The sequence below is a fragment of the Neurospora tetrasperma genome, assembly GCF_000213175.1.
Source record: "Neurospora tetrasperma FGSC 2508 unplaced genomic scaffold NEUTE1scaffold_81, whole genome shotgun sequence".
NCBI lineage: Eukaryota > Fungi > Ascomycota > Sordariomycetes > Sordariales > Sordariaceae > Neurospora > Neurospora tetrasperma.
This window is the reverse complement of record NW_009799179.1, coordinates 3,045,143-3,059,190: the sequence shown is the minus strand read 5'-3', so window position 1 is coordinate 3,059,190 and position 14,048 is coordinate 3,045,143. Positions and strand designations below refer to the sequence as shown.

General features: G+C 52.9%; 6 protein-coding genes across 6 annotated transcripts; 2 read left to right on the top strand and 4 right to left on the bottom strand.

Annotated features, from left to right (window-relative positions):
- Positions 1 to 23: 23 nt before the first annotated feature.
- On the top strand, positions 24 to 1,318 carry NEUTE1DRAFT_71342 (uncharacterized protein; the record flags this gene model as incomplete). The annotated part of the gene is made up of 3 exons (XM_009857443.1): positions 24 to 143; positions 217 to 526; positions 588 to 1,318. 3 exons carry the CDS (start codon positions 24 to 26, stop codon positions 1,187 to 1,189), a joined length of 1,032 nt encoding a protein of 343 aa, XP_009855745.1.
- A 1,019-nt stretch (positions 1,319 to 2,337) lies between these two features.
- Positions 2,338 to 3,435, bottom strand: NEUTE1DRAFT_125647 (uncharacterized protein; the record flags this gene model as incomplete). Its single annotated transcript, XM_009857442.1, has 1 exon — positions 2,338 to 3,435. One exon carries the CDS (start codon positions 3,433 to 3,435, stop codon positions 2,338 to 2,340), a length of 1,098 nt encoding a protein of 365 aa, XP_009855744.1.
- Positions 3,436 to 4,278: 843 nt separating this feature from the next.
- Positions 4,279 to 6,749, bottom strand: NEUTE1DRAFT_132845 (uncharacterized protein; the record flags this gene model as incomplete). Its single annotated transcript, XM_009857441.1, has 3 exons — positions 4,279 to 5,940; positions 6,006 to 6,412; positions 6,519 to 6,749. The coding sequence occupies 3 exons, from the start codon at positions 6,747 to 6,749 to the stop codon at positions 4,410 to 4,412; spliced, it is 2,169 nt and encodes a 722-aa protein (XP_009855743.1).
- Positions 6,750 to 7,257: 508 nt separating this feature from the next.
- On the bottom strand, positions 7,258 to 10,454 carry NEUTE1DRAFT_90030 (uncharacterized protein; the record flags this gene model as incomplete). The annotated part of the gene is made up of 1 exon (XM_009857440.1): positions 7,258 to 10,454. The coding sequence occupies one exon, from the start codon at positions 10,452 to 10,454 to the stop codon at positions 7,479 to 7,481; it is 2,976 nt and encodes a 991-aa protein (XP_009855742.1).
- A 445-nt stretch (positions 10,455 to 10,899) lies between these two features.
- NEUTE1DRAFT_90027 (uncharacterized protein) lies at positions 10,900 to 12,052 on the bottom strand (the record flags this gene model as incomplete). Its single annotated transcript, XM_009857439.1, has 2 exons — positions 10,900 to 11,350; positions 11,420 to 12,052. 2 exons carry the CDS (start codon positions 11,853 to 11,855, stop codon positions 11,034 to 11,036), a joined length of 753 nt encoding a protein of 250 aa, XP_009855741.1.
- A 950-nt stretch (positions 12,053 to 13,002) lies between these two features.
- Positions 13,003 to 13,863, top strand: NEUTE1DRAFT_54832 (uncharacterized protein; the record flags this gene model as incomplete). Its single annotated transcript, XM_009857438.1, has 2 exons — positions 13,003 to 13,333; positions 13,394 to 13,863. 2 exons carry the CDS (start codon positions 13,003 to 13,005, stop codon positions 13,861 to 13,863), a joined length of 801 nt encoding a protein of 266 aa, XP_009855740.1.
- Between the last annotated feature and the right edge of the window lie 185 nt (positions 13,864 to 14,048).

Sequence of the window (14,048 nt, the reverse complement as noted above, 5' to 3'; positions counted from 1 at the left end):
AAAGCCACACCAAACGCGCCATCATGCGACACCCTTCTACACTTGTGCCCATCATAGCTTCCATAGCAGCCTTCGTGCTAGTCTTACTGGCTCTCGTCGCCGGTTCTAGCAAAGGCTTCATGGAAAGCTACGACGTCGTCACAGTAAGGTAACCCTATGCATGTGTCTCTTCAGCGATCTAACACTTTATAGTTCAACACGTCAACCCTTGGGCAGAACCTTGTCTACAAGCAACTTAGCGGTGACCAGCCTGGCTCAGCGGCTGATGGAGTATGTGAAAAGCTGGGTTTTCTCAGCAAGGCCTGCGAAGACGCTACTGGTGCGTTCGGAGACGCAAAAGACGACCTGTTGAACGCCCTAGGCGACATTGAGAACGATATAGCGGACCAGCTAGCAGAGAAGCTGGGTATTCACGAGTTCTACTCTCTTCATGCGAGAACTATCTGCGAGGGCGAGTACAGCCCTAGCCCAACAGCTAAGGGCGCAGGCAGGACTGTCGCTAATTGCATCAAGACCTTCCCTGGCGGTAAGCACCTAGTCTCGCAGAGGCCAAGAGTCTGTCCACGCATCTACTAACAGATACACAGGCTTCAACGTATCCGACATCCTCGACAAGGAACTCCGCGTCGGCCCCTTTAAGCTCACGCTAGAAGACATTGGCTTCAACGACGAAGTCCAAAGCGCCCTCGACACGCTCAACCGAGTCATCAAAGCCTTCGCCATCATCCTCATCGTTGATGTTGTCCTCACCGGCCTCTCCATGCTCGCCTCCCTCCTTGCCATCTTCTTCCTCGGCAGCAAGGAACGGCCAACCCTCATCATCAATGCTGTGCTCTCGAGCATCGCCTTCATTCTCGTCCTCGTCACTGGTATCCTCGCTACAGTCGGATCCCGGATTGCCGCCTCGAAGGCGAACAAGTACGGAAAGGATATCGGCTTGAGCGCCAAAGCGGGAACCAAGTATACGATTCTCATTTGGGTCGCGGTTGGGTTTTCATTGCTCACAGTTGTGGGGTGGGTGTTCCAGGCATTGAGGTATAGGAATGGGAAGACGATGGGTCACCGACACCATGGGGCGAGAAATAAGGAGGGGTATAGGGACTCGGAGGAGAGTGCCGTGGCTCATTTAGATAGGCCGGTTTGGAATGATAGGGGTATGAGGGAGGTGCAGTTTGCGAGGACGAGGTAGAGCAGGAGAGGATCAGCTAGGCTTGGCTGTTTCTATTGCAAACGAGTTGAGAGGTTTCAGTTGATGAAGTTTGTCATTCATGCGATGGTACACATACACTGGAGGATTATACCCACTGACCTTGGCAGGAGATTTGCTTCTATCATTTAATTCTTAATCTAGTATTCAGCGGCACTGCTGTTTAACAGAGATTTTCTCAAAAAAAAAAAAAGGATTGGCAAAAGCGCGGTCAAGTAAATAATGACATAATGGAAGGAGCCAGCCACAATTCACACCGCGACACAGACCCCTCATACCCTCTAAAGCTCACTCTTCACTCCTTTACCTTTCTGCCCCTCCTGCCCCCTCCTGCCTCTCTTTCTTCTCACTCTTCTCTGCTCTTGCCTTCCTCACCTCCTAAGCCCAATACTCTCCCGGCTCCTTACCCAACTCCATTGCCATCAAATCCGCCACCAGTACTGCAAAGTCCTTTGCCTTTCATTTCTCGCTTTTACCCCACACGTGGCATAAATTAACGCCGCCTTTGTGTAGACATATCCGATATACGTTTCAAGCCTCTCTTCCTTATACTACTTTACCAACCGCTCGCCCATTTCTGTGGTTAGATTGCCGCCGCCCATGGCCTCGTCGAGCTCCTCTTCTAGGTCGTTGATGGTCTGAATCCGCGCGTCAGATGCAACTGTCTCTGAGGAAGGGAGAGTAGAGAGAGCAAGTGCAGTTGGAGTCTCATTCGGACAAGCGCTCTCGAGCCTGTACCATTGGCATAACGTGTCTGTAAGCAGTTCCCGTCCCAAAGCTAAATATATATCACCATTCCGTTCTAGAACCTCGATGTCATTTTGAGATGGCCATTGTACCTTTCATCATTATCCACTGACTCTTGAACTTTTGGTGCCTGATCAGGATGAAGTAAACAAAAAGGAACCACATTCATGTACCCTAGGGGCAGGTACCCATTACCTAACTATGAGATGTTTTTATTGGGGATTTGAGATGTCACTGCCAGTTTTGAGCGGCCAAGCTAGTATAAAATGGGAACCAACTTAGGTGAAAAAGAGGAGTGCATACCTACCTAGAGGTAAGTAGGGAAGTTCACCCTACGGCTTAAGGAGCTCTTCCCAATGCATTCCATGTCCTCCAAACCAGAACTATTCAACCCACGCCTCATCCTCCCCATTAGCAAACTCCCTCACCGTCCCCAACACCGTCCCCGCCGCCGCCGACGACACAGGTACCGAAGTCAAAGCCAACGAGCCGGTCGTCATACCCGGACAGGTACTCATCCCCCTACTCCGGCTCCTGCCCTCCTTCCTCTCCACCCTCGCCCTCTCATGCCTCCACTTCACACCACCAGGCACCGGCTCCCCACTCCGCCAACAATTCGCCTCCAAGTACTTGGTCAACGAAAAGCACAACTCACACTTATTCTCATCCGGTCTCTCACAGTGTTCGCAGCAGTTATACCCAATCACTTTTCTCTTCACATGGCTATCCTGCGCCGACGGGTGTTCTTTGAGCAGGTTTAGCTCCCAGTTCCCGCACTGGCAGCAAGACAGGAACCAGTCGTCGAATCTGCCCGGTAGCAAGTTAAACCCTTCCAAAGTCTCGACCATGACGCGTTTGCTGTTGTACAGAACGGTGTCACGCGGCGCGAGGTAGCCGCACCCCAAGTCGCAGAGTTCGAGGGGGACTTCTCCTCCAGAGTTGTTGTTGTTGTTGTTGTTGTTGTTGTTGTTGTTGTTGTTGTTGTTGTTGTTGTTGTTGTTGTTGTTGTTGTTGTTGTTGTTGTTGTTGTTGTTGTTGTTGTTGTTGTTGTTGTTGTTGTTGTTGTTGTTGTTGTTGTTGTTGTTGTTGTTGTTGTTGTTGTTGTTGTTGTTGTTGTTGCTCCTACAATTCATACTAGTGCTGTTATTTCTGGGCTCGACGACAGCAAAGGGTGGTTCAAGACGCAAGTGAAGTGGTCGCTCGACCCAGTGTGTCTTGGATTTGAAGTAAGGGCAGTCGTGGTACCAGTAGGCTCCCTGGACGTCTTCGGAGCGCGGGGGAAGCGGTCGCAGGGGACCGCGGATGCCGGCCTTCCACCGGTGGTTGGAGATGAGAGCCGCGACGCGGAGTTGGGGGCGTTCTTCAGGGTCTTCATGGGCTGGAGGCTGGGGAGCGGGACCGAGCTTGGCGGCGCGGAGGAAGGGGTTGTCGGGGATGATGAGCTCGGTCGAGGGGAGGGCGTAGTTGGGGGTTATGGCCATGTTGATGAAGCTGACGAAGCTGGTGAAGCTGGTGGGTGGTGATAGTGACGGTGACGTTGACAGTGGAAAGGTGGTGAAGATGACTGGGAATGGGCGTCAGAACCTCAAAGGATGGGGCCTTCGGGTATGGCGCTCGTGATTAGAGCCATGGTGTTCTCCCTTTGGAAGTGAAAATTCCGTGTTGTAGGTCAACTTGAACAAAAGGGGCGGGTGCATCCGGTAGGGCATATGAACTCCTATCAGAATTACTTTTGGCCTGCTACCTACGGACAAGAACAGGCGTTGGATTAACCGGCCGGTTGCTCCTAGTTACCCGAAACGTGGTATAGGGGTCATAAAAATCACATATAGCCACAGACGAGAAGCGACAAGCGTTGGGTAACCGTGACTGTACGCCTACTTTTATCTCGGCAATCCAGTAAAGAGAGGCGCGGACGTGCTACCGACGGTTCTCCGTTGGACTTTAATATTTGTAGACCATACCATCGGGTCGCACCGACGGAACCCAAGTCACCCTTCGGTTCCCTTACTGCCGAGCTCTGTGTCACCCTAGCACAACATCACACATAAAGTTCCAGGCATGATACTGGCACTTATATAGAACTAGATGTCTGCATCTCCAATAAGCTTGTCCAGGAATGGATGAACAAGTGACACGCGAGAGAGTGTTTAACGTGCGCCTAGACAGGTATCTGTGTTTTTGTCACGTTGCTCTGTTTTTCAGCTGGAGTTGTTTGTTTTCCTTTGCCTCTAGTCAGCCATTCTCCGTCTGACCCACGACAGTTGCTTTTGCCGGAAACAACTGCAAACGGATACCCGAAAACCGCTTCGTGGCCGATCTTGTCATACAATGGAAGAATCAGTTGTGTTATGTACCCTAAGCTACCTATCTATTCAGTTAACGAGAGCAGAAATTCAATGCTTGCCAGATATGTACGCCCAATCGCCCCATTAGATGCCACACCTCCATCGGCTCACTGTCCGAGAGCATCCACATCCTCCGAAAATCCAGTCACCATGGTATATCCAAACTTGGCCGCCTCCACACAACGCTCCGCCAATTCCTTATGTCCCAAAGCAGCATATGCCTCCGCCAACCTTCTCAACGAAGCCACCACATGGACGGCCATCAAGCTCACCTCACCGCTCCTCGTATAGATCTCCCTCGGATCCCAACCCACAGTCAACTTCGCCGGATCCTCATCTCTCGGCGCCGCGTTAAACCCAAAGTTTCTCAACACCTTCAACGAATACTTCACCACCTTCCCCCACTGTTTCTTGGCCCTGTGTGCATCCACCAGCCAATTACACGGATAAACCAGCGTCAACCTCGGGAGGCTCTCATACACCTCAGTCTCATGCAGGTCCTCCAATTGCCTCATCATCTTATCCACCGTCCTGATCGTCGCGTCGGGTACAATCGTCGCCCCCTTGCCAGTACTCGGCTTCTTGTCTAGGAACTTCTCCAGCGCCAGCACCGCCTCCTTCCTCTTCTTCAACCTTTCCTTTGACGACTTCCTCTCCCCTTCACATAACCCACACCGACACTCGAAACCCCACCCTTCCTCAAACTCCTTGTTACGCACATCCACCTGCGTCTTGACGGGTACATACTGCTGGAACAGCTCGTCGCCCTCTTGCACGTCGCGCGTAGCGCGGCAGATCAGCATGTCACCGACAAACGAGCGCATGGTGTTGGGCACGCAGCTGTGGTTCATCAGACTGGAATGCGCCCACAGCCCCTTGGCCATGCACACCGAGTTGTAAGTGGGCTTGGTGTCGTCGTACGTGGACAGAGGGGAGGAGAAGCAGTTCTTGGTGCGGATGCCTTCGACCACGAAGACATCTACTACGGGGACGCCATCCACCATACTGCCCTCGGCACCGGTTCGCTCGTAGGGAAGTTGGCCGGGGCAGAGCTTGAGCATGGTATCGGCCAGCGAAGGGTTATCGCAGAGTTGCCGGACCATGAGCGAGTACAGCGCCGCGGAGGCGCGGGCGGGGTCGTACTGGTTGGGCATCAGCGTGGCCTTTTCGACATAGACCAAGTCGCCGGCTTTGAGGTGACGAGTGGCGAAGAGGCCGCGGCCGTGGAAGCCCGAATCGGCAACGCGCGTGTTGCGGAGAAAGGACCCAGCGTCGATGTGCACGGATGTCGGGGAAAGGGAGGCGTGCATGGCTGCGAAGTCGTAGTTACCAGTTTCTTCTTCTTCCACGCGGGCTAGCACCCGCTCGAATTCTTTCTGCACGTTGGCGGTGCCCTTGCCGTTTAGCTTGAGGGCTTCTTCAAAGTACGACTTGCTGGTGGCGTACTCGCAGAGACCGTAGGCGGCCCGGCCGGCGTTGTAGTAGGCTTTCCAGTCGGTGGAAGCGCCGATGCGGGAGGCGAGGGCGTCGACTTTTGCGGCGTCGTAGCGGCCGAGGAGGAGGTTGACGCCCGCGCGCTTGGTGTAAACGGGGGCTTTGGCAGAGTGGTCTTCTAGTCCTTCTAGTGCTTCCGTGTAGCTATTTCAGGGTGCATATCGTAAGTTAAAGGACTTGACATCACCGCTAACGGTCTGGCAACTCACCAAAAGACGGCCGTAGGGAAATCCCGTTGCAAGAAGGCTTGATCTCCTGCCGTCGTCCATTCCCCCGCTGACTTCAGTAGCGGCCCGAGCCTTAACGGTTCTGGAATGATAGAATCTATAAAACGGAGCAGAATGACATCTGACGGGTGATCAACACAGATCATGAAGTCGTTTTCCGCGCCATTTTGGACATAGTAAGGCTCCTTGACGGCAACGATACAGCCCTCGGGAACCCCCGACAGGATGGCTGAGTCGCCTTGGTTGTAGATGGCGAGCTTGTCGACATTGCCCCAATGGTCCTCGACAATACTGACAGCACCGGCGCCAAGGTAGGGTGGGCTGACTACTTTGACGATGAGCCCCTTGCCACGGTGATGTGTTTCCACGCTGAGGTCACTTAGTGGGATCTGGAGCTGGTGTTAGCCGGATTTTATCGATCACATGATATCTATTTCTTATTATAGAAAAAGATGAAAACAAAAACAAAATGAAGATTCGTGTGTGACAACATACGATCTCGAGATCTCTGATAGACTTTTCAGAAGCAGGATATGCTTCTTCTAGGTTTGGCTGCTTTACTGGCCTGGGGCCATTGGGAGTTTGGGTAGCGTTTTGCTGCTTGATGTGTTCCGCATGTGTCTTGAAAAGCTGCTCCTTCGTGAGCTTCTTGGTTGGGATTGTCCCTGCGAGTGAACTCTTCTGAGGAGCGGAACTGATGGTCTTTTGCTTGGCGGAGACAGCCATCTTGAACAGGGATTAGGGGAAGGGTGAAAACAATGGAGGTATATAAGCAGATAAAGAGGTTTGATGTTTCAATCAAGTCTACCTACGATATCAGGAAATATGAAGCTTATAAATGTGATTAACAACTGTCCGTTCGTGGTCATGTACTCAAACTGTCGTCGAATGGCTCCTGAATTCGTGAATAGGTGGCATACTCGGAAGGCAAGCAGCCGCGTATACCGTATTCGACTTAGCGGGATTATGCATATTAGCCGGGGGTCCGGTGCCTTTGTGGAGATGTCAGATGTGGTGTTGCCGGTCCGGGGTAGGGGCCGAATACGACGGTAATCGAAGTGCTTGGCCGCAGTAGATACAGCTGGTCATGGAATTGTCGGGATAAGATCCGCTGTAGCTAACGATGAGGGGAGCGGTCGTAACACGGTGGTGCGACTACGACTTGCTCGAGAACGGGGTCGTGATCATGATGAACGGGGCGGTTCACAGGTGGCAGCGTGTTGAACTGTTACGAGGATGATTGATCAGATATATGAACCAACCCTGCTGATGTTACTTGTCATCAACCGTATTTCGGAAAGCACCCGAACTGGCAAATCTTCTTGTGGTCATATTCGCCAATACATGACGCTGTCATGCGGCGCTGTTTACGAAGGAATCACTCTCCGTCTTCTTTGCTTCCTCAGCCTCCTGTTTCACCCTTACCTCCGCTTGCCTCTTGTCCCTCTTAATCTGTTATTGTTTCATGAGGGACTCCCTGTGTCTGTAATCGTCTTGAGATCGTAGACACAGCTTCAACCAGCCCTTGGGCTCGGCTACCTCCCAGACCCGCGTGGGCATCCTTACCACTGTCTCCCTGTACAAGCAATCCGTCTCAAATCGCCAGCTGCAAAGGACTGCACGGAGCATGCCGCCTTCCTTGCCGCAGAGGAGAGCTACAGTCGGTGGCCTCTCTGCCGCAAAGATAGTGACCGTAAGCTCGCCCATATCAACAAGTGTGAAGAGCTGGTGTCTGTCTGACGGCATCAGCTTCTTGGCTTTGAGATCATCAAGGGCAGAGTCTGGGTTGTCGATCCACAAAGGTTCCGTGCCTCGCCTCTCGTAGTTCTCCCGATGTTCTCTGCTGAATGGAGTAGCGGACGGCGCATAAGTAAGTCGGCCCTCCGCATTTCCAAAGACGATCTTTTCCAGTTGCGCTATAGGCATGACTCCTTCGAATCCCACCAAGTTTGGGGTGCTCTTCAGCACGGTACCGCCAAAGAGCCGTCGGACCGAAAATGGTGAAGGGGCAGAGAGCAACAGGCCCACGAAGAGGAAGCCAGCAACAACCCAACCGACATCTGACTTGCCATCGGCGGCTAGGTCAACAAAGCCAGCGAAGTATGGAATGTAGGCCAGTGACATTTCGATACCAAACATTAACCACCAAATGCCGAACGCCAGGAAGAATACCGCGAGCATCTTTCCCAATCCCACATCGCGTTGAACAGTCGCTCGGGTGAAGTCCTTCCATCGGATGTGGATTGCACGGCAAGAGTCCAGGATAACAGTCTCGTCCTCGTGCGCCACACCCACCACTTGACATTGTGGTGTGATGTGGTGGAGGAAGGTTCCATACTCATCACGTTCAGACAGAGTCTCGAAAATGTCTTTGTTTGACGGCTTTGGAAGTAAGCAAAGCATCCTCTCGACCAGCTCATCACTATCATTGCCAAGCGAGAGGCGAGCAAGGTTTTGGAACACAGTTGTCTCTTTATGGCGCTCGATCCGGTAGTGAAGAAAGCCCATGACGGCGTAGGCAAGATCTGAGCCGGTAAACTCCGCGCGTTTCTTGGTACACAGCGCTGTAATCGTCGCTGGAAGCAGCTCCAGGCGAGAGAGTGTCAGCACGTTGGCATAGTGTTCTGCCAATATACGAACAGCCTCTTTGTCGTCCGTATATTCGCTCTCGTGTACACGCCAGAAAGAGGCTGTCATTTCAATCTTTCCAATGTTTTTGGTGACAAGTTGACCCTCTGCATCCCGAAAGCAGTAAGTTATGTGATCTCCAGGGGCGAGCAGACCCTCCATCAGCGTCCACATGCGGCTGCCCCAGTCAAGACGCTGTGTCGTTCCATCCTTGTCCATCATGAGGCACACCTTGGCCGATCCTCGGACAGTGTCACAAAGTGTGTAGACATCGTAATCGGTCTCAGCTGGCGAATCCCCACTAACAAGCTCACGGTCCATCCAGTAGGCGTCAAAGCGCTCGTGCTCGGCAATGCTCCGCGCCAGTTCATGAGCTTTCTCTGCACCATCTGCGTCTGGGAACATGTTCCACATGTAGCTGATGAATATATATCGCCGCGTAGAATTTTCGAAGCTATCGCCCTCAATAGTCTTCCATTCGCCGTTCACTTTGGCATACAACAGCCGGGGCCGTGGCGCACGCTTTGCAACACTAAGTGACTTTTTGTAGCCCTCACTATGTTTCTCGAGAGCAGCAGGAGACATGTCCAGCTCGTTGACAGCGTACTTGGGCCATTCCCAGTAGTACCCGGGGTAGTCAGTATATGTGTCGGTCACCTTATCGTCTTCATCGTATTTACCAAGGAAAGGAAGGGCAAGCAAAATCTGCACAGGAATGGCGACGACAAATAGACGGCAGGTCCCCTTTGTCTTTGACCAAAACCCTTGGGTTTGAAAGGGAGACAATGCCCATTCAGACATCGCCAGGACAAGAGGCACGCTGCCCCTGACCTTGGTCCTGATCCAGTCGCCTCTGTCCAAGCGGGTCTTGATGACATGATCAGTTGCCTGGACTATCAGTCTTCGAGGAGTAGAGCGGGTTGGACTTAGGTAAACGGCCACGTCCAGGAACTTGCGAGTGCGTTGGTGAAACTGGTTGAGGTAGGTGAGCTTGCCATCAACCTTGTGTACCTTTCCAAGGTCATCAATATCCTCGGCCTCGGCGGTTCCAATACGATACACGACCTTGCTCTCGCCGGTAGGCCCAGCATCGCTGTCACTGTCCTGGTTATTCATCCGTTTGGTGGGTAAATAGACCCGACGGAAACCCCTGTGCCCTGAATTGCCGCTGAACTTGTCTTTCAGATTGTCTTGGAACTTTTGCATATAATCCTTGGACCGAGGCCAGAATCGTTTCCACTTCTGCACGTCGTTCTTCGCGCCTGGCTGGGGAACAGCTTGTGGCGAAGGCATGTGCCGAGTAGTGACCTCCTCTGATGAGAGAAGGGGTGGTTGCTTGAACTGCAGATCTGGGCTGTGCACCTCTTGAATTGGGTCGGGCGCCGGATGTTGGTTGTGGGCGGGCGTGTACTGGGAATAGGCGGCAAGATTAGAAGTCGACAATTGTTGTTGCCAGTAGAAGTTGACTGCAGTGGGATCGGCCGTCCAACCAGGCTGCTGTAGTAGTTGCGGTACATAGTAGACTTGCTGATCGTCCACCGACGAATTTCCCACTTGACTCGCCTGCTGTGCATAGTAATACTGCTGTTGCGAGATGACACTGGCAGGGTCGGTTACCAAGCCATATTGTTGTGACGGATAGTACAAAGCTTGCGTGGGTTCTGTAGCATTGCCAACCGTAGCCGGCCGCGATAACGGTTGAGGAGGTTGGAAGACATGCCCCTGATTGTTGGTGTCCTGAGAGTCGCTGCCGGCATCGGCTGGTGGCATCTGCTGGGAGTGAGCATGCGAAGAATCGGCCATCCTGACTAGTAGTCGGTCAGTGGAAAGGAAGAAAATCAAGACGTCAAGGAAGGACGGTTTAGAGTCAGCGGCAAAGGAAAATAGTATCCAAGACCAGAGGACTTTCGGAACCCATAATTTATAAGTCTCGCCGGCGCTCTTGTTGGGAGCAGCCTGGCAAAGCGTCTATGCAACCATTCCCCACATGGTGTTGGCTGATCCGTAAGATTATAGTGGCAGCCTAGTATAGAGCTGACGCCCGTATCACCACATTCCTTAGCCTGATTCGGTGTGCCAGTGATACACACGCAGTGGTGGCATGCACACGTCAAGTGCTACTGGACAAGGCGACAAATCATGAGTCTTTGCGGTTGTCCATGCTTGTACGTCAAGTCGCCCACCGGTCAGACAATGCGACACAACCTGGCGGGCCTGGTAACGCAAGACGATGGACAGGGATACAGGACGTCAATCAATTTCAGCTTGGTGAAATCTGCACACTTGTAGTATACACTACGATCAGGGAAAGGATGTGGTGAGGCAGCGAAGTGCAGCAGCGAGATCTACTGCTCCCGACACCCTGAAAGGCATCCCTAGGTATCAGGTGCTCTTGGCAGGTCGTCTCATGATGGTGCTGCGGAAGCATCCCTTGGCGGGAGGCCCAGCCAGCTCGAGCGCCGTATGTTCTCCCCAGTCCTGACCTTGGCGCTTTGAGGCGCCGAACAAATCGAAGATGGGAAGGTCGAAAACGTCGATGTCCTCGAAGCCAAATTGCTTGTAGAGATTGTAAGCAGTGGGTGATGACTCGAGAAACAGTGGCAGACCCAGTTCGTCAGCCAGGGTGGTACCCCAGTGTAGGAGGGCCTTTCCGGCCCCCAGCCTTTGGCGATTCGTCTGACAGACAAGAGTGCTAAGAACTGTGACAGGTCGTGGAGTTAGAAAAGCGGCCACCGAAAAGGGCATTGTGGTATCTGTGCCAAACTTACCAAGCCCAGGGTCACCCTTCATGTGCTCTCGGCGCTTCCTGTGCAATCCGCCGATGAACTCGTTGAAAACCCGCACATCGCAGTCTTCTCCCAGCTGCTCCTGTGTCCTTGGTACCTCTTGGACATTCCACTCTTCTTCAGCACGCGGATTCCTGAACAGGCACCAGTCGGAAAAGGCAACAATCTCGCAAGGACCATCAGAACCCTCTGGCAGCAACTCTGGCACCACCATGAACGTCTCTCCTTCGCTGGGAGGAATGGGCAAGAAGAGTCTGGCAGCAGACTTGCTTCTCGACGCATCCGATACACCGTTGGGATACATCAGCTGCTGCATCGGGTTGGCGGAAAAGGCGTCATTCAGGATGTTCGTGATGGCCTCGGCATCGGCGGGCACGGCCTCGCGAACGCGGATGCGGGGGTTGAGAGCGACTGTCATGGTGGCGTGGCGTTGAAGATAGCTAACGTTGTCCTTTGAACCTCAGGGTGTAGTGGTGAGGTCCAATTTATAGCTGAGTTTGACGAGGCCAAGACGGGCGACGAGGCGTATAAACACGGAACCGGGCCATGATGTAATCAATGGCGCGGCCGGCGTCTTGACCTTTGGCTGATTCCTGTCTTTTCCGCTCGGTAGTGGAGATGGCTTATGCGCCAGTGAGTCAACGGCCAGCAGGAAATGTTGCCTGGAAATGCGACCCTGGTGAACGTCATCGGATGGCTGGATGAGTGAAGAATGGGTGGGATAAGATCAATGTTTTCCTTCTCGATGAGGTGCTCTCTGAGCTTCGTGGTGGTCAGCTGGTGTTAGGATTCGTAGTCCATCGTACGTGATTTGTGCCGCCGTGAGATACTGCCATCTGGAGCGTACGTGTCATCCGCGAATGTTGCCGCATGAGATGACGGGGATTTGGCAATTAATGGACGGCGTGGAAGAAGGAGGAGGAGAAAGAAGAGTTGGAAGAGGAAAGGGTACAAAAGGGACCCAACGGGAGCTTGTACCTCTACTAGAGAAAGGTAATTCCATTTCCACAGTGTCCGTCTGTGGAACTGGGTGTTGGTTCTCAGGGTACTGTCTACTATGTCTCGGGCAGCTTCCGGTTATCTTCCTTATCTTACTGCGCTAATGGTGGGTACCTAAAGCGGGGAGTCCCGTCCCGCCCACGAGCACTGAGTGGTACCTGGACCTTGATCTCCAGGGCAGATTGGCAGACGCGACGGACTTCTCATCAACCCCGCGATGCGCAGGACATCTTGTTTCGAGGAAAAGACTGGACGATTCTGACGAGGCGTGTAACCAACATCGTACGACACATCATTCGTCGGATTAATTGGGCTTGGGACTCGACTGTTCGTTCTCTGCCGGTCCCTCCTCGACTTTGGACATCCAAAGGACAGCTTCCTTCCTTCCTTCCCTTTCCATCTGAGCTGTCCATATCCCATCACTCATCACAAGAGGACTTTGCTTCTCTTATCTCTTTCCAATGGCCGGCCCCAGATCAACATCATCATCATCAACGACAACAATCCTTCTCTCGATCCCCTTCTTGATTGTCGCCCTCTTGCTCACTCGCGCCCCAACATTCACCATGACATCCGTTGCACCTACAAAAGCCTGGGCTGACGAGCCCATCAAGCTCATCACCACACCGCAGTACGCGACCAAGAAGACGGACATCTTCACCTCGGGTGCCACCCACATGGCCCTGCTGCACAACTCCATCTTCCGCGGCTACAACTCCATCTACCAGCAGGCTGCTCATGTTGCCGACCAGGACAAGGCCGACTTCGTTGGTTACTGCTTGACCTGGTACCGCTTCGTCAAGTCTCACCATGACGACGAAGAGCAGTCGCTGTTCCCCAAGATCGAGGACCTCTTGCAGGACAAGACTGTTTTCGAGGAGACCCACAAGGAGCATGGTGAGAAAGAAGCCAGGGACCTCAGATTACTGATTTTTGATCACTAACTTTTCATCGCAGAGGCATTCCTGCCCGGTCTTGCCGAATTCGAAAAGTACCTTGGCGGTCTCAAAAGCCCCAACGACTTCTCGGGCGACGAGCTGCTTCGCATCATGGGTACCTTCCAAGACTCCTTTTCCGACCACTTCCACAGCGAAATCTCTACCATTTCCAAGCTCTCCGAGCACGCCAACGCCCCTAAGGAGGGAACTCCCGAGCATACAGCAGCCGTCACCACCTTCAAGACATGGGGCAAAGCGACTGTGACAAAGGCCGGCGTGACGGACTGCGTACCCTTCTTCCTTCTCAACCTTGACCGCACGGTTGAGGACGGCATGTGGGCAAACTGGCCACCCATGCCTGCTCCCATCAAGTGGGGTTTAGTCAACATTGCCGGTGCTCTGCACTCGGGCTGGTGGAAGTTTTCTTCTTGTGATGCTGCTGGTCAGCCCAAGGAGTTGTGGGCTTTGCGTAATGTTGAAAAGTTGTGATTGAGTGCAATCCCATTGATTGTGTGAGCAGAGAGGATAACGATGAGATTCTATTAGGAATTTGGATGAATGATACTATATCTATGAGAACCACCAAGTCTATAGGTCCACCAAGTCTATCGGTCTAGTGGGAGCCGACATCGCTCTAATGCAAACAAAAGTGCAAGACGAGAAACTTGCTCGCT